General features: G+C 38.9%; 1 protein-coding gene across 2 annotated transcripts in view; it reads left to right on the top strand.

Annotated features, from left to right (window-relative positions):
- The window catches only part of VPS50 (VPS50, EARP/GARPII complex subunit), a 132,073-nt gene that overhangs the window by 85,256 nt on the left and 22,620 nt on the right, over nt 1-24,197 (top strand). For both annotated transcript variants that reach the window (XM_027540160.1, XM_027540161.1), the window contains 4 exons: nt 4,429-4,519; nt 6,638-6,814; nt 10,310-10,428; nt 13,740-13,846. In XM_027540160.1, the coding sequence (XP_027395961.1) occupies nt 4,429-4,519; nt 6,638-6,814; nt 10,310-10,428; nt 13,740-13,846 (494 nt within the window). The remainder of the gene's footprint in view (nt 1-4,428; nt 4,520-6,637; nt 6,815-10,309; nt 10,429-13,739; nt 13,847-24,197) is intronic.

Below are 24,197 nucleotides of genomic sequence, written 5' to 3'. Positions count from 1 at the left end.
AAAGTATTGGAGTTTCAGCTTCAACATCAGTCTTTCCAATGAACACTCAGGACTGATCTCCTTTAGCATGGACTGGTTGGATCTCCTTGAGAGTCTCCAAGGGACTCTCAAGAGTCTTCTCCAACACCACAGTTCAAAAGCATCAATTCTTTGGTGCTCAGCTTTCTTTATAGTCCAACTCTCACATCCATACATGACTACTAGAAAAACCATAGCCTTGACTAGATGGACCTTTGTTGGCAAAGTAATGTCTCTGCTTTTTAATATGCTGTCTAGGTTGTTCATAACTTTCCTTCCAAGAAGCAAGCATATTTTAATTTCATGGCTGCAGTCACCATCTGCAGTGATTTTGGAGCCCCCAAAAATAAAGTCTGACACTGTTTCCATTGTTTCCCCATCTATTTGCCATAAAGTGATGGGACCAGATGCCATGATCTTAGTTTTCTGAATGTTGAGCTTTAAGCCAACTTTTTCACTCTCCACTTTCACTTTCATCAAGAGGCTTTTTAGTTCCTCTTTACTTTCTGCCATAAGGGTGGTGTCATCTGCATATCTGAGGTTACTGATATTTCTCCCGGCAATCTTGATTCCAGCTTGTGCTTCATCCAGCCCAGTGTTTCTCATGATGTACTTTGCATATAAGTTAAATATGAAGGATTGTCGGGGAATGTTTAACAGGAGGATTCCTACCTGCTGTTTCTCACAGGTCCTTTGTTTCTTTTCAAGTGGAGCAGAATGCTGCTCCCAGGAACCAGGGTCATTGTGTGAGACAGGCTTGAGTCTCCTTTAGTAAACATTCTCTTTACAACAAAACTACTTAGTCTCGATCCCCTTTCTTGAGATACGGATGGTCTTCTGACCTTGTGGCAATTATTAATCCCTTGTTCCCTTGGTAACAGTTGTTACACGCTTGGTTTTCTGATCTTTATCATAGTTGTAAGAAACTTCTTGTACCACAGCTTATATATACTCACAGAAAATTCATTAATGCACCTTCGCTCCATCAGAGCTTGGGTCTCCATGTCTTTCTTTCTTTCTCTCTCTCTCTCTCTCTGGCTGATTGCTTGGAACGCAGAGACCAGTCTTGCTTACTCTTCTGCCTGGGCTTCTAAGACTCTCTCAAGAAGGTGCCCTGTGCCTTCACCCCTCCTCGAGAGGGCGCCTGGTGCCTTTGTGAGAGACGCAAGTCCTGTGTCAAGGACTTTTTGGTTTTCTGCGTAAACCAGGGAGTATCAGCCTCTTTCTCTCTTTTACTTTCTTATCGTCGCCTCCCGACCGCCAGGTCCCGGTCCATTAAAGGACCCCAACAAAGGATGACAGTATACAGCATTGACGTACTCCTTTTCCTATTTGGAACCAGTCTTTTGTTCCATGTGCAGTTCTAACTGTTGCTTCCTGACTGCATATAGGTTTCTCAGGAGGCAGGTAAGGTGGTCTGGTATTCCCATCTCTTTAAGAATGTTCCACAGTTTATTGTGATCCGCAGAGTCTAAGGCTTTGGCATAGTCAATAAAGCAGAAATAGACGTTTTTTTCTGGAACTCTCTTGCTAATGATGCTGCCGTAAACATTTCTGTATAAGTTTTTGCATAGACATATATCATCAGTTCTTTGGGTATGTATCTAGGAATGTGTAGTAAGATGACAAATGTTTTGTCTATTTCCCTCTGTCCCCCTTCCCCGCCCCCCAACAAAAATTAGGTCCTAATATTTGGCAGCTGTAAATGTTAATTTATTTGGAAAAAGTATTTTGTAGATATGACTAAGTTAATGACTTTGTGGCGAGATTATCTTGGATTATCTGGGTGGGCCCTAATGCCATCACAGTTAAAGAGAGATAGAAGGGAACTTGATACAGATACAGAGACACATAGAGGAGAAAGTTATGTGAAGACAGGTAGAGGATGGGGTGCTGTGGCCACTAGCCAAGGAATGGTAGCAATTAGCATAAATCAGAAGACGCAAGGAACAGATTCTCCTCTAGAGCTTCTGGAGAGAGTGTATTCCTGCTGACATCTTGATTTCCACTTTGTGATTTCAGACTTCTGGACTCCAGAACTGTGAGATTATAAATTTCTGTTGTCTTAAGTCACCTGTGTGTGCGCGTGCTAAGTCACTTTAGTTGTGTCAGACACTTTGCGACCCTATGAACTGTAGCCCACCAGGCTCCTCTGTCTTGGGATTGAACCCAAGTCTCCTGCATTGGCAGATGGGTTCTTTACCACTAGCACCACCTTAAACCTTAAGTCACCCAGTTTTTGTTAATTTATTATAGTAGCCACAGAAAACCAACACAGAGCGAAGTTTCTGGGTCATATGGTAACTCTATATTTAACATTTTGAGGAACTACCAAACTTTTCCAAAGTGGTTGTACCATTTTGCATTTCCACCAGCACTATATAAGGGTTCTAACTTCTCCAAACCCTTGCTAGCTCTTGTTGTCTCTTTGATTTAGCTATCCTGGTGGTTGTGAAGCAGTACCTCCTTATGGTTTGGATTTATATTTGCCTGATGAATGACACTTTTTGCATGTTTACTGGTCGTTCATATATCTTCTTTACAAAAAATATCTGTTCAAAGCATTTGCCCATTTTAAAATTGATTTATTTATCTTTTCTTTGTAGAATTGTAAGAGTTGTAAGCTTCATAGTTTTAGTTCTTACATTTGATCTGTGATTCATTTTAGTTAATTTTTGTAAATGGTGACAGGTATGGGCACAACCACTTCTGCCAAATTCTCAGCCGTGACCTACCATTTCAGACGTTTCTTTTGCGCTTCTCTCTATCCTCTCCATCCAGTTGTATGCATGCTAGATGTTTTGACAGCCTCACCTATCTCTTATGATCTTTTCTGTTTCTTCCCTTTTTTCCTTTTTTTTCCCCACTTGTGCTTCAGGTTTGCTATTTCCTATCAAACTGTCTTCAAGTTCATTAATTCTGTGATCTGGTGTTTTACTTGAATGTGAATGTGAAGTCGCTCAGTCGTGTCCAACTCTTTGCAACCCCATGGACTGTAGCCTACCAGGCTCCTCTGTCCATGGGATTTTCCTGGAAATAGTACTGGAGTGGATTGCCATTTCCTTCTCCAGGGGATCTTCCCAACCCAGGGATCAAACCTGGGTCTCCCACATCATAGACAGACGCTTTACCGTCTGAGCCACCAGGGAAGTAAAAATCGGGTGTTTTACTTACCCAATTTTAATTTGAAGTATTGTATTTTTTCAGTTATAGAATGTTTGATTCTTTTTTGTTTTTATTATTGCAGTTCTTAAAAAAATTTTCTATCCATTTTGTGCATCTTTTTTTCTGTATTTTGTTTACAGTAGGTACTTTAAAGCCCTTGTCTATTAAACTCACTAATATTTTGAACAGTTTCTGCTTTTCACAGATTTTACCATTTATTCCATCTTTAATTTAGAACCTGTGGGTTTTTGTTTTAAAAATCTAGATTTTGTTTTTAGCATGATTTTAGTAACAGCAGTGAGGTTTGTTGTAGGAAGAGGACAGGCACTGGCCTTTTTATTCCTGCATTAACAAGAAAGAAGTATTTGTTTCTCTGGAATTGCTTGTATATATACTGATTACTGAAGATACAGGGCTTCCCAGGCGGTGCTTATGGTAAACGATTTGCCTGCCAGTGCTGGGGACACAAGAGATGGGAGTTCGATCCCTGGGTCAGAAAAATCCCCTGGAGAAGGAAATGGCAACCCACTCCAGTATTCCTGCCTGAATATTCCATGGACAGAAGACCCTAGCAGGCTACAGTCCATGAATCACAAAGAGTTGGACACTAGTGAACGTACATACACTCACATGCACACACTCAGAAAACAGTAAGCAGTATAATGTGTGACTACTTGTTAATTTAAGTGCCATACTTACTAATTTATCTTGTAAATGTTGTGTAGAGATAGGCACTGAGCTAAAATATATTTAGAGAGTGATAATCACCTTGATATTGTGGTTTAGTAAGAATGATTAAGATCTATGCTTTTTAACATAACATTAAATTAAACATAACAATAACATAACATTTAACATTTGTCAGTATTTATGGTTTCATAAACCCTGTAAATTATTTCTTGTTTTTTTCTTTTGGCAATGATGTCATTAGCTAAAGGATATCTTATGTACATGAGTTGGTGAGTCGCTTAGTTTAGAAACCCTTAATAAAAATGTCATTTTCCCTGCATTTATTATTTTTGCAATATAGTAGAAATATTATTGGGTTTGGTAAATACTTGAGGTTTTTTTCTCTTACAGATAAGTACATAAAAGCAAATGTTTGTGTTTACTACATTGGTCTGAATGGATTTTCAAACTTGATTATGATCACAGTGATAACTGTAATAGTTTTTGTTACATTAATTCTTGCGTGCAGTGTGCTTTTCTTCTTACTTTTGGGATTATTCGTTATTTGTTTTTAAGAACAAGGCTTGATGAACTGAGAATGTTTCTAGAGAATGAGACCTGGGAGCTTTGTCCTGTGAAGTCAAATTTCAGCATCTTGCAACTTCATGTAAGTTTTAAGAACAGATAAATCAGTTTTTTATTTAGTAATCTTTAAAAGCAAACCAGATACATGAAAGCATTTATAAAATAATTAAATTAGGGAAGAGTGCCTTTCCTTTCTTCCTTAAAAGTGATTAATAATAAGCCTGTTTTTATAAGGATGACACTTTTATGGATGTCACAGTCTGTCACTTTTTACTAATTTCAGTTTATACAGTTTAGAAAAACTCTTTTGCCTGCAAAGAGTCACAATTAAAGTAATTTGTTTTCTTTAGATTTCAGAAGAGGGTCCCTGCTTTATTTAAATCTTGCAGAAAAATAATCAGTTATATTTTGATGGTCTTTAGTGAAAATGCTTATATTTGAAGAATATTTGTCATTTCTTAAAGGGTCCAGTAGGTTCTTAATTTCTGCTGCAACTCATAAATTTGTCTGTAATGAGAAAATGCCTCAGGGATAAAAGAGGCATTTACTAAAAAATACCACTAGTTTTTATTAGTTAATTGATTCCTTGAATCCTGTAATGCAATCTGTGAAAATATCTTTAATTGATTTGTTTTTTCTCTTGATTGAAACACAGTGTAGATAAATATTTCTTGTGTGTTAGACAATGTCCTACAAATATCCAGTGTCAGAATATAGTATATAAATTTAGATTCCTTTTTAGAAGGTCTCCTGCAGTTAGTTTTTGCCTCTGGAAGAAATATCTTTCTAGAAGGAATTTTCTTATTCTGGATAAATGTAAAGAATACATGATTAAAAGGATTTTTTTAATGGAATAGTGTTTACACTCATATTGTATAATAGCTTACTTCTTATCCAGGTTTATCATATTGCTTTCCTAAAATGGTGATATTAAACGCAATGAAACATGTTGATTAATAAATGCTTTAAAGATAACAAAATTAATATTAATTTTAACATTATTTTAGAGTTATTAACAGAGAAGGCAATGGCACCCCACTCCAGTGCTCTTGCCTGGAAAATTCCATGGATGGAGGAGCCTGGTAGTGATGCATGGGATCACTGAGAGTCGGACACGACTGAGTGACTTCACTTTCACTTTTCACTTTCATCCATTGGAGAAGGAAATGGCAACCCACTCCAGTGTTCTTGCCTGGAGAATCCCAAGGGTGGCGGAGCCTGGTGGGCTGCCGCCTATGGGGTCGCACAGAGTCGGACACAACTGAAGCGACTTAGCAGCAGCAGCAGCAGAGTTATTAAATTAAGATGATTCCTTATATTACTTCAAATTCCAGCATTGACTTTAGCATCTCTATGTAAATAATTTTATTTGAATTTGTATTTAGCCATGAATTGTGTGTGTGGTACAGGCACACACACATTCTCAGTCGGTAAAGAATCTGCCAGCAGTGCAGGAAACCTGGGTTTGATTCCTGGGTTGGGAATATCCCCTGGAGAAGGAAATGGCAACCCACTTCAGTATTCTTGCCCATTGGCAGAGAAGCCTGGCAGGCTACAGTCCATGGGGTCACAAGAGTCGGACGTGACTGAGTGACTAAACCACCACCACCACCTTAACAGAGAAAGATATATGTTGCATGCTTGGTTTTCATTGTATTCACATAGAATATCTTAAATGGTGTAAGCTATTTGACCTGACAACAATTAGCTTTTATAAATGACTCTGTTGATTAAAACTACCCTACTGGGACTTTTGCTGTTGGGTAAAAAGTTTTAGAATTATCATTTGAATTGAAGCTATTAAAAATTCTGTGCCATTCCATAAAGTAAGCCAAAAATATCTTGATGCACATAGCTCTGTTTTAAGTGATGTCGGTTTACTGAATTGTCTTTAGGAAAACGTTTGAACATGTGTTTGCAAGTTTGTGCTTCAAAAACTTATGAGATTTAAAATGAATAACGTAAAGAATCAGGATGGTTTTCTTCACTAACTCTCCGTTTGCACTGATGGAATATGTTTATGTTGCTGTTGTTCAGTCACTAAGTTGTGCCCAGTACTTTGCGACCCCATGAACTGCAGCAGGCCAGGCTTCCCTGTCCTTCACTATCTCCTGGAGTTTGGTCAAATTCATGTTGATATAATTGAATTGTATTGTTGTTGCAAAAAGGAATCTGGCTCATTTCTTTTTTTAATGTCTAGGAATTTAAATTCATGGAACAGTCTCGTTCCCCATCGGTTTCACCCAGTAAGCAGTCATCTGCAACTTCCTCAAAAACGGTAACCTTGTTTGAGCAGTACTGCAGTGGTGGGAATCCATTTGAAATTCAGGCGGACCACAAAGATGAAGAAACAGAAGATGTCCTGGCTTCTAATGGGGTATGTGGTGTTTTTAAAACATACTGTGGAATGTAAGTGGGGTTTTCTTATCGAGAGTGTTGTAGCCAGTGAGCAAGGTAATTGGCTAGATTTGTTCATACATTTACTGCCCTCCTTTCGTACCTATGGGGCTTCCCATGTGATGCAGTGATAAAGAATCCACCTGCCAGTACAGGAAACACAGGAGACACAGGTTCGATCCCTGGGTTGGGAAGACTCCCTAGAGGAGGAAATGGCAACCCACTCCAGTATTCTTGCCTGGCAAATACATGGACGGAGGAACCTAGAGGCTACAACCCATGGGATCGCAAAGAGTCAGACAAGACTAGGCACACACGCATAGGTTCATATATTTACTACCCACTTTCCTACCTTTATACTTAGGCACCCATGTTACTGTTTGCACTGGAAATGAATGGCTTTCGAGTACATTTTGTTGACGTTGACCTTTTGAATGATGAGCTTTGTCTTTATGTTTACTTATGTTGTTATTAGATTGCTTTATATTCTTATCAGATTATTGATGGAATAAGAGTATAGTTTCTTCACTGCACAGTTAACACGATTTGTTGGATAGATGGATGTATGTGAGAATAGATCATCTGCACTTTTCTCTCAGCTCTACTCTTGGGCAGCTAAGTGAGTCATTTTGTTCCATATCCCCTTTACTGAGAAAGGGTAATGTCTTATTTGGTTACTGGCTAGGAATATTTTGAGCATTTAGGAGTATGATGTTTTTGTTTTGTACATTTATTTATTTTTAATTGGTATATAATTGCTTTATAATGTTGTGTTGGTTTCTGCCATACATCAATGCAAATCAGTCATGACTATGTATATAAATATATCACCCCCCTTCCTGAATCTTCACCCCACCCTTCTAGGTCATCACAGTGTCACGTTGGGCTCCTTGTGTTATATAGGAGTAGTGTTTTAACAACACTCTGAGCAGTTCAAAAAATGTAAACCCAAAGTAGTGTGAGTTGATGGCAAGATTTGCAGGCAGCTGATGATTATGACTTTTATTGATTAACTGTGTGGCTCTTGGCAAGTCCCTGTGACTCTGTGACCCTCAGTGTTCCTGTATTTACAGTGTGGGAATGCTGGCCTCACCGTTACCCACAGGCTGTTTTCACAGTTTTTAGTTTGGATGTGTCCTTCCGCTCTGCAGAATTTCCAGAGGGACTAGGTACGATTTTTATTTTGGATTTGATGAAGATGTGGTGCAAACTGTGCACATTTGACAAAAAGCTGTTGAATTTGTCTCCATGGTTTTGGGTTTTGTTAGTAAGTGAAACTATCCTTTAAAAAACATGGTCATGAAAATACACCAATATCATGTTTCATTGTGAAGTAGAAATTATTTCATAGTAAACCTTATGTAAAATGATAATTTAGTGATTCTTTGTGACATTTTGTCTCAGTTAATATAGATTAAATGGAAAGGAATTAAGCCAGTCCAATATTTTTGAAATAATGTATCCCTCTGTACTAGTGATTTGTTCATTTTAATCTCGCATTGCCTTTGATTTTTTCTTTGTGGCAGTTGTATTCTATATAAGGTAACCAGGAACACTAAATCTGCAATAGAAAACTGTTACTTTTAGGCAACATATGGGATTAAGTATCTGCAAGCCTCTGGTCACAGCATTTTCACCAGCTGGTCAGTATACAGCCTTTGTTTTATGTGTGTTTTAATATACAGTGTCGACTTCTTAACATAGAGCTCACAACTGGCAGCACTATAACCCCTGCCTGAGTGAGGCTTATCTAACACACTTACTCTTGCCATACGGCACCTTACAGTCTTCTTGCACTTGGAAACACTGGACGACACCAGTCCTGGGCTTGGGGGACATTCTGACGGTGAAATCACCGGCGAAATGCACAGAAACGTTAAGAATGTGGCACTAAGTCACCTGTGAAAAGGGCGTTTGTTTACAGCCGAAACAAGAAGGGAGAGGGTGGTTGCCTTGTTGGCTCTCAGTTGGGAGTGTGCAGGTGAGGTGACCCAAAAGGCTTTGCTACTCCACACAGAGCACGCATCCATGCACGACCGTGGAAGTGTTGTGAAGTCTTGATGTTGGGGTTACAAGTTTTATCAGGTAGGGAAACTTGCAAACACAGAATCCTTGAAAATGATCTATGGTGCTGGGCAGCTGACCCTAGTTTATAGAGAACAGTTTTCTGAGTGTCAGCAGAATCACGTTGTGTACAAGTAGAGGAGAATGTCTCCAATGTTTATTTGTATCCATTAACGTGTGAGCTGACCTTCCCAGGTACAGCATAGGTCCTTGAGGGTCAGAGTCCACATCTTAGAAACAACCTGTCAGAATGCTTTGTTGGTGTTGTTCAGTCGCTAAGTCGTGTGTGACTCTTTTGGGAGCCCATGGACTGTAGCCCACCAGGCTCCTCAGTCCATGGGATTCTCCAGGCAAGAATACTGGAGTGGGTTGCCATTTCCTCCTCCAGGGGATCTTCCTGACCCAGGGATCAAACTCTCGTCTCCGGCTTGGCAGGCGGACTGTTTACCACTGAGCCATCTGGGAAGCCTGTCATAATGCTTTAGACTCAAAAAGTAGTCATTGAATTAGAGGACTAATTTCTTTGCATGTTGTCATCATACTGGTCTCCTCAACTGGCGTATGGGGATAAAACTCCTTCATAGAATTGTTTTGAAGAGTCAGTGGGGCAGTTTATGAAAGCACTTAGCCCAGTACTTGGTTAAAACGCAATACATGTTAGCCGTTGTTCAGTCATATTAATTTATAATGCTCATCGGCAGTGATGTGATACTACCGTGCTTCCTTTCTTGCGCGTGGACTCCTCTTCCTCTCCCACACTGCACTGGGCCACGATGCCAAAAAGATGATGAAAAGTCACTGCCTCTCAAGAGCAAATCTGCCATTTTTGTCCTTGCTCTCAGTAGTCCCTGGACTCTTAGCCTGTTTCTAAGCTGCCCTTGGAATTAAATAATGAATTAGATAGAATGTTAGCATGTGTGTTGTATGTGTTTATTAAGCTGAATTAATACTTCTAGACTGTCAGAATTTTATCCTTCAGGCATGTGTGTTGTGTGTGTTTATTAAGCTGAATTAATACTTCTAGACTGTCGGAATTTTATCCTTCAGCTTTTTATAATAAATTAGCAAAATGGAAATAAGTATGGTGAAACTACTTGAAGAGTTTTTTTTAATCAAACATACACTCATTTCCTCTTCTAGGGTGTGTGTTGTTTTTTATTTGTTTGTTCATAGGGAAACTTTTTTTTCTTTGGGGCATTTATAAGCTTTTGAACGTATGTTTGTATTTTTCTTTTTTCCTTTGAGCTGGTTAAGGTAGCATGATGATAAAGAAAAGGGAAGGTTAACAAGGTTTTGATGGCAAAATTAAAGCTTCTAAGATTGGGTATTATCTTATTGTGTTGAAAGACTCCAAGAAAGGTTGGTTCTACATTCACACTGTTGAATATACTGTTTTGTTGGGTTTTTCCAGTATGAATCTGATGAACAGGAAAAAAGTGCCTATCAGGAATATGACAGTGACAGTGATGTTCCTGAGGAACTGAAACGAGATTTCGTTGATGAGCAGACAGGCGATGCTCCTGTGAAAAGGTAATTATTCTTAGGTTGTATGGTATTTCACATTTTATGTTACATGCTTAACACATAGGATTTACTTGCAAGATTAAGAAAAAACAAACCTCAAAAATTAAATTTTCTTTTGGTTATAATGTCACATGACAAGTTAATATATTTTAAAAATGATTCCTGAAAGGCTGAAAATGTAGTTTGTTTTTTTGTTTTTTTTTTATATAATGGGCATAACCTAAGAGCTCTTAATTTAGAGATCAGTAGCTTTTTCAGAAAAACAGACTTGCAATTTATAGAATCAGTACCACCATGGAAGGCAGTTTATGCCTCACATAGATCAGTTTGTTTCACATTGATTTCCTTTTCCTCAAGGAGGAAAACAGTCATTTGTTTTGTATGTGGAGTTCCTGCCTCAGTCTAGTGAACAGAGAAAAATCTTCCCAGTGTCATTGATATTTGCTATTGGAGCCTTTTATTAATGTTCCTTTTTTTGTACTTGAGTTTTTGTTTTATGATTAACTGTCTTCTTCAAAAACTATGATAACCATATAAGAATTTTTGTCACCTTCTTTAAATTGGGCCTGATTCTGATTTGTGAGTAATGTCATGACTATCAGACACTGAATGACCACAAATATATTTTTAAGGACAGATTTACATACCCTCTTTCCTACCCTTTACCCTCTAAGTACCTAGTTAATACTTGGTTGATTTGACACCTTGACTGATATAATCTCTCACCTCAAAAATGAGAAACTCATATAATTGGGAAAATTTATTTCCATTGGTTTGCACAAATGTATGACATATACATCTGTGATCCATTTTGAACTGAGTAGAACTATTTTGTTGGACTTCTTCATCAGATGTTTTGAGTATGTTTTTGCTGAAAAGAAAACTAATTAAATTGAACAAACAGCTTCCATTTACATGTGTACATATGTACTCCCATTCTTGGTGGGTTTTACAGCCCCTTAAACTTTGACCCTTAAGAAATATACACAATGTAAACTCCTAATTGCAGCCAGCCAACCAGTTGACAGTTACTGTCAATTTCAACTTCTCAGTGTCTCTTGAATTTATTAAAATTCTTGTATTTCACTGCCACCATCCTAGTTCAAGGAAAAGTGTCTATGCAGATCATTGAATCAATCCCCTTCCCTTGGCTTCCCATCTCTAGTCTTAACCCTTTCTAATCCATTCTTGGATACAAATTTAGATTTTTCTTTCATATACAAATTTGACTGTGCCTTTTTCCTAGCTAAAATGCTTAATGGCTCACCACTGCAATTAAGATAAGGTTCATGCTCTTTGTCATCATGACGTTCCGTTGTTTTCGATGGTCTGGCCTTTACTTTTCCTTCTGCCCATGCATTCTCCAGGCTACCACTGTCAACTCCTTATGCCTCTCTGAGTATATTGCTTTCTCACCTCTAGCCTTGTTACATGTTGTCCCCTTTTCTTCTGTACTTACCATATATCTTCTGCTTTTCCTTTGAATTTACTACTGTCACCCCAACCCTGCTGCTGCTGCTGCTAAGTCGCTTCAGTCGTGTCTGACTCTGTGCGACCCCATAGACGGCAGCCCACCAGGCTCCCCCGTCCTTAGGATTCTCCAGGCAAGAGCACTGGAGTGGGTTGCCATTTCCTTCTCCAATCACCGCAACCCTAGACTTTACCATTATACTTTATACCTATTTCAGATTCTAAGTGAAGTGTCTTTCATATCTGTAGGTCTGAAATCAGGATGCTTGATACAGTTGATGTGTAATTTCCCTAGAACACTTTTTTGTTTTTTAAATGACATATCTTCTTTTTTGTTTTTTATTTATTTAATGACATATAGTTGATTTATAATTTTGTGTTAGTTGTCAGTGTACAGCAAAGTGATTCAGTTATGCATATATATGTGTATATATATATACATTCTTTTTAAAAATTCTTTTCCATTATCATTTATCATGAGGTATTGAATACAATTCCCTGTGCTATACAATAAATCCTTGTTTTTTTATCTATTTTATATGCGGTGGTGTGCATCTGTTAATCCCATATACCCAATTAAACTCCCCACCACTTCCCCTTTGATAACCATAAGTTTTTTTTCCAGTGTCTGTGAGTCTGTTTTTGTTTCATAAATGAGTTCATTTGTATTGTTTTTTAGATTCCACTATAAGTGATATCCTATAGTATTTGTCTTTCTTCGTGTGACTTACTTAACTTAGTGTAATAATCTGTAGGTTCATCCATGTTGCTCCAAATAATATTATTTCATTCTTTTTATGGCTGAATAGTATTCCATTGTATGGGTGTGATTGTCTGTGTATGTGTGTGTGCATATGTGGGGGTGTGGGTTTACATACACACACACACATACACACACACACACTTTTATCTATTCATCTGTAGATGGATACTTAGGTTGCTTCCACATCTTGGCTATTGTAAATAGTGCCACTGTGAGAATTGGGCTTCATGTATCTTTTCAAATTAGAGCTTTCATCTTTTCTAGATATATGCCTAGGAGTGGGATTGCTGGGTCATGTAACTCTATTTTTAGATTTTTAAGGAACCTCCATATAGATCTCTATAGTGGCTGCGCTAATTTACATTCCTACCAACAGTGTAGGAGGGTTCCCTTCTCTTCACTGTCTCTCCAGCATTTATTATTTGTAGACTTTTGATGATGGCCATTCCATCTGGTTTGAGGTGATAGCCTCACTGTAGTTTTGATTTGCCTTTCTCGAATAATTGGCAGTGTTGAATATCGTTTCATGTGCCTGTTGGCATCTGTATATCTTCCTTGGAGAAATGTCTGTTTAGGTCTTCTGCTTATTTTTTGATTGGGGTGTTGTTTTTTTGTTATTGATTTCTATGTGCTGTTTGTATATTTTGAAAGGTTAGCCCTTGTCAGTCCCATCATTTGCAAATATGTTCTCCCAATTCATGGGTTGTCTTTTAATTTTGTTTATGGTTTCCTTTACTGTGCAAGATTGTAAGTTTGATTAGGTCCCATCTGTTTATTTTTGCTTTTATTTCTATCGGCTTGGGAGACCTAAGAAAACATTGCTCTGATTCAGTGACACAGCTTCTTTTAGTGGTTGATAATGTGTGAGAACTGAAGAAATACATTATAGTCCTTTATTTCTTGGCTTAATGATTTCTCTTCCCCTCTGTAAGGACCGGAGGATCATCTCTGTATCGCCAACTGATACATGGTAAGATTTTCAATAGCTAATTAGTGAAGGAAGGCTATATCCTAAGCTGAATAACTTATTGACTTACTACTTGCCAACCCTAATTTGAAATCTGTTTTGTTTTCTCATATCAAGTGTTTCTCGAGAGACCCTAAAAAGCAGGAAGAAATCAGATTACAGTCTAAATAAAGTGAATGCACCCATCTTAACAAATACAACATTGAATGTAATAAGGCTTGTTGGTAAGTAGCTATTCCTTTTTTAAAAAAATTATTATAGCAGTTAGATTAGTCTACATTTATTACCAAATGGATTTTCATTGTGCAGTCCAGTACCCACCACAGTGAAGAATTTAAGATTGTCTTATGTCAGTGCTTTCTCATCTTAATTGTTCCAAATAGTAATACTAATGTCAGCTTTTCTTTTTTAGTTAACTACTAATATTTGTGTCTTCCACTTTTTGTAAAATATTCCAATTAATAGAAATCTAGTGGAAAAATTGTCTGTGTGAGTTAGAGGTCCATATGAGATAATGGTAGTACCAGTTTTGTATTTCTACAGTATTTTGTATTTTATTGTTTCACTGATATTCACAGTCTTGTCAGATAGGCAGAGTGAACAGTGATTGTTCTGGCATTTTTCAGACACAAGAGTTCTACAAGCTAAATGTTCACACCATGGGAAGTGTTATTCATGTTACAGATAAGACCCTTATTGATGATTTTGTAGAAGGCAAATAACCTAGAAATGCCATATGAAATATTTAAGTTTGAAGATGATAGGGATATTTAATATCGGTACTTCAGCATTTTATATGCTATCTCAACCTTTGTGTCTCACAAATAAGTCTGTACGTTTGACAAATAAGTTACAGAGATGTCTTCTCATGTTAATTAAGTTACCTATACCAGTCAGGAATCTTAGTGACTTCTGTAAAAATCTCTGTGTTCTATTTATGGAGATGATAATTTCCTGTTGCCTAGTTTAATGACTCTTAGCTCTAATAAAAAAAGTTTGTGTTCCCAAAGATAATTTCTAAATTTCATTAATGAATGGGATAAAGATGGAAGTTTCTTTTTTTAGAAGTCTGACTTTCTTTAGGAAAAATAGTGTGGAAAAGTAATAATGAATTGAGCAGAAAAGAAAAAGTTTATATTTTTATGACACAGAAAAATGGCAGATTCTAAAAAGCTATTATATGGCTGGTTATTGCCAGGGAATTAGCTTTTCTTCCTTATCCAAGAGAGCTAACTGAACCTACAATCATGAGTTATTCTCTAGAATTTATAGTCAGAATTAGAAGAATTCTGAGGAGATGATCTTGTATGCTGCTGCTGCTGCTAAGTCGCTTCAGTCATGTCAGACTCTGTGCGACCCCATAGACGGCAGCCCACCAGGCTCCTCTGTCCCTGGGATTCTCCAGGCAAGAACACTGGAGTGGGTTGCCATTTCCTTCTCCAATGCATGAAAGTGAAAAGTGAAAGTGAAGTCGCTCAGTCGTGTCCGACTCAGCGATCCCATGGACTGCAGCCTACCAGGCTCTTCCGTCCATGGGATCTTGTATAATTTCCCATAAAATGAGGATGTCTTTCTCTACTGCATCTAATATATGTTGGCCATCTAGTAGTCTCTGTTTCATGTCTTGCTATTGCTGAAACCATTATTAGTTTGCAAGACTCCTCATTCTGGTCTTAGACTGATATAATTGGTAGAAATCTCTCCTTCATAGTAAACCACAATAACTGTCTAATTCTACCTCTTGGTCTTAGATATGCCCTTAAAAGCAAAAAGAGTTTAAGTCTATACTTTTTTTCTCCTTTTTTCCCATGTGGTCACTTTTCTGATATGTGGTGGTAGCTATAGTGTCCTTCCTTTCCTTTTGCTTCCCTTTCCCCAGTCCATTCTTCAGAGTCAGTGTGCTTAGTTCCTCGGAGAAGGCGATGGCACCCCACTCCAGTACTCTTGCCTGGAAAATCCCATGGGTAGAGGAGCCTGGTAGGCTGCAGTCCATGGGGTTGGGAAGAGTCGGACATGACTGAGCGACTTCCCTTTCACTTTTCACTTTCCTGCATTGGAGAAGGAAATGGCAGCCCACTCCAGTGTTCTTGCCTGGAGAATCCCAGGGATGGGGGAGCCTGTTGGGCTGCCATCTTTGGGGTTGCACAGAGTCAGACATGACTGACGTGACTTAGCAATAGCAGCAGTAGCAGTGCTTAGTTCCCTTATATGGTCCTCATTGTTGGATATTCCAAAGTCCTTGTCATCCTTATCAGTCCTCTGTACTCACTGTAGATTACAGTGTCTGGACCACTGCTTGAGATGTAGTTGAATGAAGTCAGTTTGTGCTCAGTTATGTGGAAGTAACAAAACACCCTAAAACATCAGTGGCCTTATGATTTATCACGATGCATATTGACTCCTGAGCCTCTTAGTTCTGCCCCATGTGTGTCTTCATTCTGCGATGCAGGCTGAAAAAGTAGCACTGATCTGGGATATGGGGAGAACAAGAGCTGAGCCATATTATGACTCTTAAAGCTGCCACTCTGATGTGCTGCCCTGACTTCCTGTAACATGTCACTGGTCGTAGCAAGTCAGGCTTGACCCGTGGTAGAGAAGTGAACTTCTGTCGCAGGAAGGAACTGCCAGTCCAGGGCGGTGGACAAGGATGCATAATCCTCTTCCAGGGAGTGGAGGTGGGAAAGAACAGATAGTTGGGGAAAATAATACAGTCAACCACATTAAATGGTAACTTAACCACATTTAAGGTAAGTTATCTCCTTACCTAGTTCACAAAGGACTAGCGGTCATCATTGTTGCCTTCTACCCTAAAAGACATATATTCAGTCAAAGCAAATAGGAAGCCACAACAAAATTGAGGAGGGGAAAGTCATGTTTTATTCAACTGTGTTCATGTTAAGTCGCTTCAGTCATGTCCGATTCTGCGACCCTATGGACCCCACCAGGCTCCTCTGTCCATGGGATTCTCCAGGCAAGAATACTGGAGTGGGTTGCCAGGCCTTCCTCCAGGGGATCTTCCTCACCCAGGGATTGAGCTTGAGTCTCTTACATCCCCTGCATTGGCAGGCAGGTTCTTTACCACTAGCACCACCTGGAATGCAGACAAATCAGAAGGAACAACACATTCTGTTTTTCTCATTATTCTAAGAAAGGGATATGATAATGATAGAAGTGTGCTGCTGGAACTAAATTCAGAAGACAATAACAACAAATTCTTCCATAAGGATCACTGACCAACACAGAGGACATTGTTTTTGAACAGTGGCTTTATAGAAACAGAAAAACTTCATTCTGTGGCTCTTTAGTATAGCAGGTGTGTTAAACCTGAGCAGTCCTGAATAGGACTTATTCAGGGAATCTGACCATCGTAATTTCAGTCTTCTTCCCACTGGATCTTTTACTAGAGTTGTCATTAGGGCACAGTGCATAGGATGACCATCTGACTCTCATGTCTTTTCATTTAGGGCTGGGATTAGGTGCTGCCGCTATTCCTCAGTAGACTCATGCCTACCACTTTCTCTCTGCCTGGGGTGTCTATATCTTCATTTTGTACATATTCATAAAGTAGACGGAGAAGGCAATGGTACCCCACTCCGGTACTCTTGCCTGGAAAATCCCATGGCAGTCCATGGGGTCGCTAGGAGTTGGACACAACTGAGCGACTTCACTTTGACTTTTCACTTTCATGCATTGGAGGAGGAAATGGCAACCCACTCCACTGTTCTTGCCTGGAGAATCCCAGGGATGGGGAAGCCTGGTGGGCTGCCGTCTATGGGGTCGCACAGAGTCGGACACGACTGAAGCGACTTAGCAGCAGCAGCAGCAGCAGCATAAAGTAGAACTTTAAGGGAACCACTCACTGAGGGGTCTCCGACTAGTAAATAACAGTACTCCATCCCCTGTTGTTATTGCATAGAAATACTTGAAGGTAATACTGGCAAAGCTAATGTCTCTTCTTACAAAGCCAGTACAGTTGTGTAAATAAGCTAGATTAATTTTTGGTGCCTGGGAAGATGAAGGAACTCATTCTCAGTGGTTGGGAAGCACATTTGAGAACATTAAAGGCGTATACAAAGTGTCCTTTTTAAGTAGTGTTTATTTGGCAGATATTTAGGAGAGAGTAGACAAAAAGAGTGTAACGAGGCTCCCCAGTCCTACACACACACACATGCGGGTGGTGCCTAAATCTATTGGAAAGGCTTGGGGTCCTTCACAAGTACAGGGGACCAACCAGAATGCTTGCTTGTGAAAAGAGAAAATCCTGTCAGGCTGAGAATTTCTTGCAGACAGGCAGAGAAATTTTAAGGTGTATATCTCATCACTGAAGTAGCTTTGTTATCCACCATTTTCTCTACTGGAGGCAACTCTCATGTGAGCAGCTATGGTTAAGTCTGAGGGGCAGAGGATAGGGTGCCAAAACCTATGCTTATAAAACCTGCAGACCTTACAACAAAATTATTACCTTAGCAGCTGGAAAGAATACACACCAACCCATGCACAGGATTTAACATTACCGGGATACATACACAAGGGACGTTTAGTCAGACTGTGGCAGAGTGGCAGTGTATATGACGGAGGAAACACAGACTTCAGAGGGAAAAAATCTCTTTTCACTGGTACATTCTTATAGGTGGGACATTGATATTTTCATTTTATCACAGAGTGTTTTAAATTGAAAAAGTAATGTGTGAAAATGGTTAAAAATTAAAATACCCCAAGGTAGAAACAAAGCCCTGACCTCCAATTCACCTTTCTCATTTGTAGCATTTCCAGTTGGCCTATATGTGCTATTTATACCCATTGAGGATCTCTCAACTCAGTGCACTGTTCTAAGGAGAACAAACATCCTTCCAGCTCAGATCCTGTTCTTGCTTTTGCCCCATCAGATTGTTAGCTCCTATACAAGAAGAGGAAAGTTTGCCATCTTTGCAGCATATAGAGCACCCAGCCAAATGCTTTTTGCTTCTGTAGCTACTCAATAAATTTTACACTGAGAACTCTTTAATTTTTTAACACACACACACACACACTGTCAGCATTTCTTTTTCTTTTTACCTCGAATTCACTTCTCTGCACAGGGGCTGTGTCTCACTGACTAAATCCCCCAGGTCCCCTTCCCTGTGGTCCTCACACTCCTCTCTCTGCATTCCCTACGATGAGCTCGTAAGGCAGGCCCAGTCTTGTTCCTCTGGATTGTAGTCCTTGTCCACTCTGCTGCTTGGTTTCTTCTCCAGCCCCTCTGTGTGCCTCCTTCCCTTGAGTATACAGGACTCAGGGTCTAGATTTAAGGTGAGAGGGTTTTTGTTTTTTGCTTTTTAAAAAAATTTAAGTATAGTTGATTTACAGTGTTTCAGATGTATAGGAAATGATTCAGTTTCATATACATATATATAGCACATATATACACATACATATATATGTATATATTTCTTTTTCAGATTGTTTTCCATTTTATAGACTGTTACAAGATATCGAATATAGTTCCCAGTGCTGTACAGTGGGTCCTTGTTGTTTATTTTATATATAATAGTGTGTTTCCATTAAACCCAAATTCCCAATTTTTTCTCTCTTACCCTTTGGTAACAATAAGTTTGTTTTCTATGTCTGTGAGTCTGTTTTGTAAATTAGTTCGTTTGTATCGTTTTTTAGATTCCACATATAAGTGATATCATGTGGTTTTTGTCTTTGTCTGACTTGACTTAGAATGATCATCTCTAGACCCATCCGTGTTGCTGCAAAGGGTGAGAGAGTTTAAACAGTGCTTCCCATGTGAAGCTTTTCCTCATCTCCAGATTAGGTTAGATTCTCTTCATGTAATACCCTAAATATATATATGTCTCCCATTTTGCCTTCCTCATGAGTATATTTATTTTATTTAGCAGAGGTAGCTAAGACATTTTGCTCTCTTATTATACGCTATGTAAACATTTGACAAGCATTTTCTCATGAGTTCTTCAGAGTACCTTTTTAATATACAGTCAATTGAAGCCTGGTGATAAATAACATGCCTTATATGTCACACAGGTTGTCTGATCCTAGAGCCGGTAAGCTCTTGACTCCATGCTTCATAGCCCTAGTAGAGGATGTCAGGAGTGTCAGTTCCTGGACAGAGGTCAACACGGTGATAGTAGAGGTTGGAGGCAGGAGTAGGAACTTCATGAAGTTTGTTATTTGGGAGACATCTTTCTTGGTTATCTGGGCTACCTATTAGGTGACTTTCCTCTGTGTTCCTAAAGCATGCTGCCTCTGTGCTTCTGTTGTGAACTCTGGAGAGGAAGAGAGGGTGCCGTGTATCTGAACTACAGACCACATTTTCTCAGCTCAGCTGACTAACTTCAGAACCGTGCTTCTGTATTTTTATCAAGGTGGCTCCTCTCACGGTAACACGGGCGTGTGTACATGCATGCTCAGTCGTGTCCGACTCTTTGTGACCCCGGGGACGGTAGCCCGCCAAGCTGCTCTGTCCATGGGATTCTCCAGGCAAGAGTACTGGAGTGGGCTGCCATGCCTTCCTCCAGGGGATCTTCCCAACCCAGGGATCAAACCCGCATCTCCTGCACTGCAGGCAGGTTCTTTACCACTGAGCCACCGGGGAAGCCTTCACAGTAACACATTAATTAGTAAAGAAGAACCTGTGGTAAAAAGCAAATGTCTCCCACCCACCTACTGCTCCCTCTCAATAGTATGGAGGCAATTTCTTGGTTTCTTTCTGATTGTCTTTCTACTAATTGTAATTTCTCAGAAAAAGGTACTAAGAAGTACATGTTTTGAATCCTTGTCAGTCTAAATACGTCTTTATTCTGCTCTTCATGGAATGACAGTTTAGTTGTGTATAGAATTGTCGACTGAGAATTACTTTTCCTTAGAAAGTTGAAATGTCTGGTGTTCTATTATTCATTTTATTGCAGGTGAATTTCTTCTGTCTGAAAGCTTTTATGGTTTTTCCTCCTGATGTTTCAGAATCCTCTCTGGGGTCTCTGTGAGTTCTTTTTCATTAAGCGTGTTGGGTAGTTTGTTGCCCTTTCAGTCTAATGGTTCATGTGTTTCTCAGCTGTGAATGTTTCTTTGATTTCTGCCTCCCCATTTTCTTTAATCCCTTTTTCTTGGATTTCCCCTCACTCAAGTGTTCAGTCCCTTAAGTTCGCCCTTTACGTCTCTCATATTTCTCTAATATCAATATTTTTCTGTATTCTTGTCTTTTTGCTATACCTTCTGGTAGACTTCCTTTTCCCATTTCTTTAATTTAAAAAAAAAATCACATTTTTAGTAACTTTAAATACTTAAGAACCCTTCTATACTCTTTTTCTTCCTGCCACGTTTGCCTATTATATGGCTTTACATAATTACTGTATTTCCTCTTCTTTAGCTTCAGTTGTTTTCTTTTCTCTAGCATCAGCTTTTCTTTTTACTGTCATTCTGAATTTTCCTCATGAGCCTGGTGACTTTCAGTTATTTATCCCTAAAATAGAAGGCCTGGATAGCCATTGTGGGTGTCCTCTGCTGAGTAATTAGAACTGTGTAGGAGCTGGCTCTTTCTCCTTAGTAGGTATTCTAACTGGGAACTTTGTATAGAGTAGGGCAGGTCTGGGTAGATGGCAACCCACTCCAGTATTCTTGCCTGGAGAATCCCATGGACAGAGGAGCCTGGTGGGCTACAGTCCACAGAGTCGTAAAGAGTCGGACACAACTGAGCAACTTCATTCACTCACTCACTCACTCACTTTACATTATGGGGACAGATCTCCAGATTCCCAGAATGAGAAAGATTTTAATCTGTAGTGCCAATAGCCACACTAGAAACCTTAGCTTTTCTTTTATTTTTTTAAGTTTGTTCAGTTAAGTGAATTTGCCAGTGTTGGGGGTGGGGGTGTGTTGTTTATTCTTTACTTCTTTTAGAAAGAACTCCTAGGGGGCTTTATTTTGCTTTTGTCTGGGACATTCTGGCAGCTATATAGTAGTCCCCCCTTATGTGTTGAGATATGTTCAAAGATCCCCAGTAGATGCCTAAAACCATAGGTCATGGCAAACCCTACATAGATGATGTTTTTTCTTCTGTACACATACCTGTGGTAAAAAGTTTATAAATTAGGCTAGGCACAGGAAAAGATTAAAAAGCCATACGAATAATAAAATAGAAAAATTATAACATATGCTATAATAAACGTTATATAAATGTAGTCTTTCTCACACAGTACCTTACTGTACAGATTCAGTGCCTTTACCATCTTAGCTAAGCACTTATTGCTTTGGTTGAAACTTTTGCAGTCCAAGGTGTGACAACGAAAACTAGCACAAATTTCTTTTTCCTTCTTCATGGTTTCACAGAAGATTCAATCTTACCACAGATCTTAGCATCCTCAGCATATGATTTTTTTTTTCTTTCATTATTAAGTTGTGAACGTCCACCTTTTCACTCAAAGGAGGTACTGTACAGCTTCTCTTTGGCAGATCCGAATTGCCAGCATCACTTCTCTTGCATTTGGGGGCCATTTTAAAGTAAAATCAGAATTCCTTAAACACAGGCACAGAGATACCACAACAGCTGATCTGATAACTGAGATGGCTACTAAGTGACTAGCAGGCAGGATGTGCTGGTCAAAGGGATGGTGCCAGACAGCGTGAGGTTTCAGCATGCTGCTCAGAGCAACACTCGACTTAAAAGTTATGACTTGTTTATTCCCAGAATTTTCTATTTACTGTTCTAGGAGTGAGGTTGACTGTGGGTAACTGAAACCACAGATAAGGGTAGGGGAGGCTACAGTACTGTAACTGCTGATGAGGAACAGTAACTAGGGCGTGTGGACAGGTACTTTGTTCCATATGTAGATCTTCAGTCCATCCATCCTTTCTCAGCCCCATGTCTTGTTCCTGTTCCTTTGCAGTACCTGTTGCTTCTAAGCAGTCACGTCTTATCAGACAGCTTCCACATCCTTTGTGGTTCTCTTTGTCCATCGTCTTGCTCCCATCTACTCTCTGTCACCTAGTACAGACAGGGATTGGGAAACTGTAGCCTGCAGGCCAAATCAGTCTGACTGCCTGTTTTTGTAAATAAAGTTTTATTGGAATACACCCATGCTCATTTGTTTACCTGTCATCCATGGCTGCTTGTGTGCTGTGAGGGGAGAGTTGAATAGTTGAAACCAAGACTAGCAGAGCTGAGTATCTGCCCCAGAGACTGAATGACATACAAAGCCTAAGCTATCTAGTCTTTGGTCCTCTACTGGAAAGGTTTGCCAACCCCTGGTCTAGGAATGTTTTGAGATTTATCATTTTCTGGTGAGCATACGTACCTGCCTTTACTTTCTCAGCCACTTCTCTTTATAGGAATTTAAATGATTGTAAAATTCTTTTTTAGTTCAATAATACTGAGGGAGTGCATACATTCCCTCAGGCCTCTAAAGGCCTACTCGACCCTGTAGAACTGGAAAGACAGATTTCTTACTCTTCTCTGTGTTAGTATACTGGCAGCCTGCTTCTCAGTGACTGCCTTCCGTGTCTGGCCCTGTGAAGTCATGGAGGGGCTCTGTGAGAGAGCAGGGACTCTGTGTAGTTCCTTGTGTCTTAACACAAGACCGTGAACATAGTCAGCTTTCAAAAAGTGTTTGTTGAATGTACTGAATGATTATGTTTCCTTTTTTTTCAGACTGGTTGGGATCATCTGGTTTTTTTTTTTTTTTTTTTCTGAATGCATATTTAAAATAGCTTTTACCTATTAATTCATTTTTATATCCTTTCTTAAGATGACTTATATGAAGAATGGTTAATCTTATTAGGAATGGAGAGGAGCTTTGTATTCTGGATATGTGTCAATCCAGATGTTGTCTACTATTCACCTTCTAGAAATGTTCTTTTACAGACTAAAGTAATATTATCTACTTTTTCATTTTTTTTTCTTTACAGTATCACATTATTTAATGGGTAAATAGTTGCAGTTTAAATAGTGATGTGTTTGCAGTCGATGAAATGTCTTCATAGTGATCCAGAATGTTCTATGAGTGTATTTTCAAAATATTTTTCAATTGAGATTTAAAAAAAAAAAATCTCGATTATGTGAAATTATTACAAAAAATAATTCTGAAACAAAAGACTTGTAAACAGGAGTAAGAATAGAATCTAAATTGATGGGTTTTTTTTTTACTCTGATATGTGTGTGTGCTTGTCTTTCTGACCGTCCCATTATTTAAACTCATTTCTCGTGTAAATTAAGACAGATACACTGAGTTCTTAGATAATAAAGAAATGATGTAGATATTTCTACATTTACTCTAAAGTAAATTTGTCATTTTTTTTCTGCTGCAGTTAATATGTTTTCTCTTGAATTCTGGTGTCCTCAATAGTACCAGTTTAAAATGCATAGCAGTTCCATAAAGTAGAGATGGCTCCTGAATGCTCATTTGGAAATAAAGCAAATAGCCTGTTTTAACAACTTCTGCAGAAAAGCATTTTTTATAGATCTGCTTCTTTCCCTGTTATTTCCTTTAAAAAACACAATTCAGTACTCATTATTGGGTGTTATTTGATTCAGCCCATCTCCCATGCACCTTTCAAACACATGAACAAGTTTATAAATGCAGA

This window comes from Bos indicus x Bos taurus, chromosome 4 (genome assembly GCF_003369695.1).
Source record: "Bos indicus x Bos taurus breed Angus x Brahman F1 hybrid chromosome 4, Bos_hybrid_MaternalHap_v2.0, whole genome shotgun sequence".
Lineage (NCBI taxonomy): Eukaryota > Metazoa > Chordata > Mammalia > Artiodactyla > Bovidae > Bos > Bos indicus x Bos taurus.
Note: the sequence above shows the minus strand (reverse complement) of the source record. Positions and strands in the feature narration are given on the sequence as shown.